At 44.9% G+C, this 3,596-nt stretch overlaps 1 protein-coding gene across 1 annotated transcript; it reads left to right on the forward strand.

The window, feature by feature from the left end:
• The first annotated feature begins 1,502 nt into the window (after nt 1–1,502).
• LOC119316137 lies at nt 1,503–3,372 on the forward strand. The gene is made up of 2 exons (XM_037590489.1): nt 1,503–1,787; nt 2,095–3,372. The coding sequence occupies exons 1-2, from the start codon at nt 1,503–1,505 to the stop codon at nt 3,370–3,372; spliced, it is 1,563 nt and encodes a 520-aa protein (XP_037446386.1).
• Nucleotides 3,373–3,596: the final 224 nt, after the last annotated feature.

Raw genomic sequence — 3,596 nt, forward strand, 5'->3', positions numbered from 1 at the left:
CTTTGAAAAAGTTTCAGGGATGAGAATTAACTATTCTAAGAGTGAACTTATTCCTTTAGGTGTGGAGGGGGACAGTCTAACCCCTTTTGTAGATGTTTTCGGATGTACTGTAGGTACTTTCCCAATAAAATATCTAGGAATCCCATTACATTATGATAAGCTGAGAAGGGAAGATATTCAACCCCTTATTGATAAAATTTTGAAGAGGATGGCTGGTTGGAGAGGAAAACTACTTTCCTACTCAGCTAGACTAACTCTGATCAAGGCCTATCTGGCTAGTATTCCTGTTTATTTACTGTCCTTCTTTAAGTTTCCCAAATGGGCTCTAGATTTAATTAATAACCAACTTGCTCATTGCTTATGGAGTGACTTTGAAGGAAATAGAAAACTCCATTTGGCCAATTGGCACTTGGTCTGCATGAAAAAAGAGCATGGTGGGCTTGGGGTCCCAAATATTAAGGACCTCAATCTATGTCTGTTAGGTAGCTGGGTCAAAAGGTATGCCCAAGATGAGGGCAAGATCTGGAAAAAGATTATAGACAATAAATATGTTAGAGACTCACCTAACATCTTTGCTTGTAGGCCACAGGCTTCCTCAAAATTTTGGCAGGGGGTTATGTGGGCTGCTAAGGCTCTCAAATTTGGCTATAGATGGGTGGTGGGAAACGGGAGAAAAACCAGATTCTGGGAAGATATCTGGTTTGGCACCTCCCCCCTCTCTGTCCAGTTCTGGCCACTCTATGCTATCTGTCATCAACAATGTGTGACAGTTTCAGATGTTTGGGATGGGGAGATTATCAAACTTACATTTAGGAGGGTTTTTACCTCTTCTATGATGGAAGAGTGGTATCATCTTGAGCAAATTATTAAAGATACTACCCTCACTAGGGAGGATGATGCTATGATCTGGCAGTATGAATCCAAAGGGGTTTACTCTTCCAGTTCACTATATGCCATCATTAACTTCAGAGGGGTGAAACCTATCTTTATCCCTTCAGTTTGGTCTATTGTAGTGCCACCCAGAGTTCAGGTCTTTCTCTGGCTGCTAGCCCATAACAAGCTGATGACTAAAGATAATTTGCTTAAAAGAGGGATTGACAAAGCCCTAGAATGCCTATTCTGCTCTGACCAAGAAACAATAGATCACCTGTTTTTTGGTTGTGTAGTGGCAAAAAGCATCTGGGGTGAGGTCTCCTCGTTTTTCTCTACTGATATAGGGTCTAGTTACCTTTCTATCGCCAAATTTTGGCCTACAAACAAAAAACATGAAGTTCTAAATGCCTTTTGCGCCTGTGTACTATGGTGCCTTTGGAAAATTAGAAACAAACATGTTTTTGATAATGCTATTTGGTCTGATATTAAACAGATCTGGTGGCTGGTCTGGAGGACACTCAAGAGATGGATGATTCTGTACTCACAAGATTCGCAGGAGAAAATGCAGAGAATCCTGTGGTGGATATCCTGCATCCTCAAAGCCCCCTGCAACTGGAGATGGGGTGAAAATGGGTTTGGGAGACACTGAAGGTGTCTTGCCAACACATTTCCTCCCCAAACTGGCCCTGGGGATTCGCAAGTGTGGCTTCAAGAGCGCAGACAACTCAAAAGCAAAAAAGTCCCCAGAGAAGATGTCAACTCAGACAAACTCAAGCCCTGCCTCGCCGCTGGATTGGCCGAGTTCTCCAACACAACCTTTCAAGAAGATGAAGGGGGGGATCCTGGAGCAGATCAAGGAAGTCCGCCTGATGCTTGCGGCTGAAGACAAGAAGATGGGTGATGAGGAAAACTCGGTTCCTGCTGGGACGCTTGAAGGCCGCGTTGCTTAGTTCCTTTTCTTTTCTTTGCTTACCATTTGAGTTCCCTTTTAGCTTCCCCTCCGAGGGATCATAAAAACATGTACTTGGCTGTACGCCATATGCACTTTTCTCCTTTCTTAGCTGTAGGCCTTTGTTCCTTTGCTTCCCTTGAACATGTCTTAATATGCCGAGGGGGAAAGACACCTGTGACTCCTGTTTGGGTTTCATTTTTTAAATCGAAAACTCCCCTGATGATCTAAAAATATATATCCATGCGTTAAACATTTTGTACTGCTTACAGGGTCATTTTGTTACTGGACAAAAACAAGTTTCTCAACCAATTGAAAGGCTATTTTTTACGAAGGAGAAAGATGATGTACATGGTAAAGAACAACATCAAGAGGGAACACCAGCATTGCATACCTTATACTCAAATTTGTATGATCCGCCTCTGTCAAGGAAATCAGGGAATTCGAAGGAACCAAAGAGCATGCCTTCAGAACTGAAATTCAGAATAATGGATAATGCTCCTGAGTCCAGTTTAGACTGCCGCTTGGATAGTTTCCAATACAGTGGCAAGTCCAGTGGCATTCATTTGCTGACAGAAAGGATCAACACATACTCCTGCAAAAGACACCAGGTTCCCTGGTCGGAAGAAGAGTTAGATTTTCTGTGGATTGCAGTGAGGAGGTATGGAACGAGTAACTGGAATGCAATGCTGAGTGATACCCGGCTACGGTTCTCAAGCTCAAGAATGTCTGAGGATCTTTCTGAACAATGGAGCAAGGAGCAAAAGAAACTTCTATCTGTGGACCTTCAATCAATCAGAGCATCTGCTCTAGGTTCTACACCGCCACCCCATATAGCTGAAGATTATGCTGGAAGCAATTCCTGCACCGGAAGCTCAAAGTCTCCATTTCTTGCAGCCCAATCAGACCTTTCCTTGGGCGAGGTGCACCTTCAGAATGCTCATGCTTTGGATAGAGGCCAGCATTATTTGTCAAGCCTTGGCAGGTTTAACCTTCATGGAGTCAACAATGTGCCAAGAAATTTGCCTCTGGGAGGCTTCCCTGGTTCTTCCTCACAGGGGAGAAATAGGAGCAGGCGTAGGAAGACAACCAAGCTTGAAAAGTCATACTATGACAACAGGTCACACTGGTGCCAAGAACTATCAGAGAGGACGTCGTCTATGCTCCTTCCCATCAATCAACAACCAATGAACAGCCTTTCTCAGTGGCCTACCAAGGGCGCCGACACCGGTAAAAGCTGGCTCAACCCCGAGATGTGGTCAAGCGCATCGCAGGCGCTAGGCCAGTCCACTGCAGAACCACTGCATGACAACCTGAGAGCTGCCCACTTTCTGTTCCCTGACGACAAGAAACCACATGACATGCCAGACATCTTCGAAGCTGGCGCTGAAGTGGAAAGCGGAGTGGCAAAGTCTAGCAAGAAGCTTTTCTGGACCAGCGGTGACACCTTGGTTCAAAACCAGAGGGCCGCTGCTATAGCGGCAGGGCCAAGCGGCGCCAACCCGAGCGACACCGGCGCATCGTCTGAAGGGACGGTGTCTGATAGCTGAGTTCCGTACTTCCGTGTGCCAAGTTTCATGATATTACCAATGTTAGTCCCTTCCGTTGTATCACTTAACAAACTTGTTGTCTTTGATGCTGAAGCTGGTGGAACACTAGTTGAGTAGCAGGGAATGTTTTGCTGCACCTGCCGTGTTTTATTCTAGCATAACTGGAAATGATTTATTGATGGTCGCTGTTCATGGTTATACTCCTCTGTTCCATAATGCTTTTA

Source organism: Triticum dicoccoides, chromosome 6A (assembly GCF_002162155.2).
Source record: "Triticum dicoccoides isolate Atlit2015 ecotype Zavitan chromosome 6A, WEW_v2.0, whole genome shotgun sequence".
NCBI classification, from domain to species: domain Eukaryota; kingdom Viridiplantae; phylum Streptophyta; class Magnoliopsida; order Poales; family Poaceae; genus Triticum; species Triticum dicoccoides.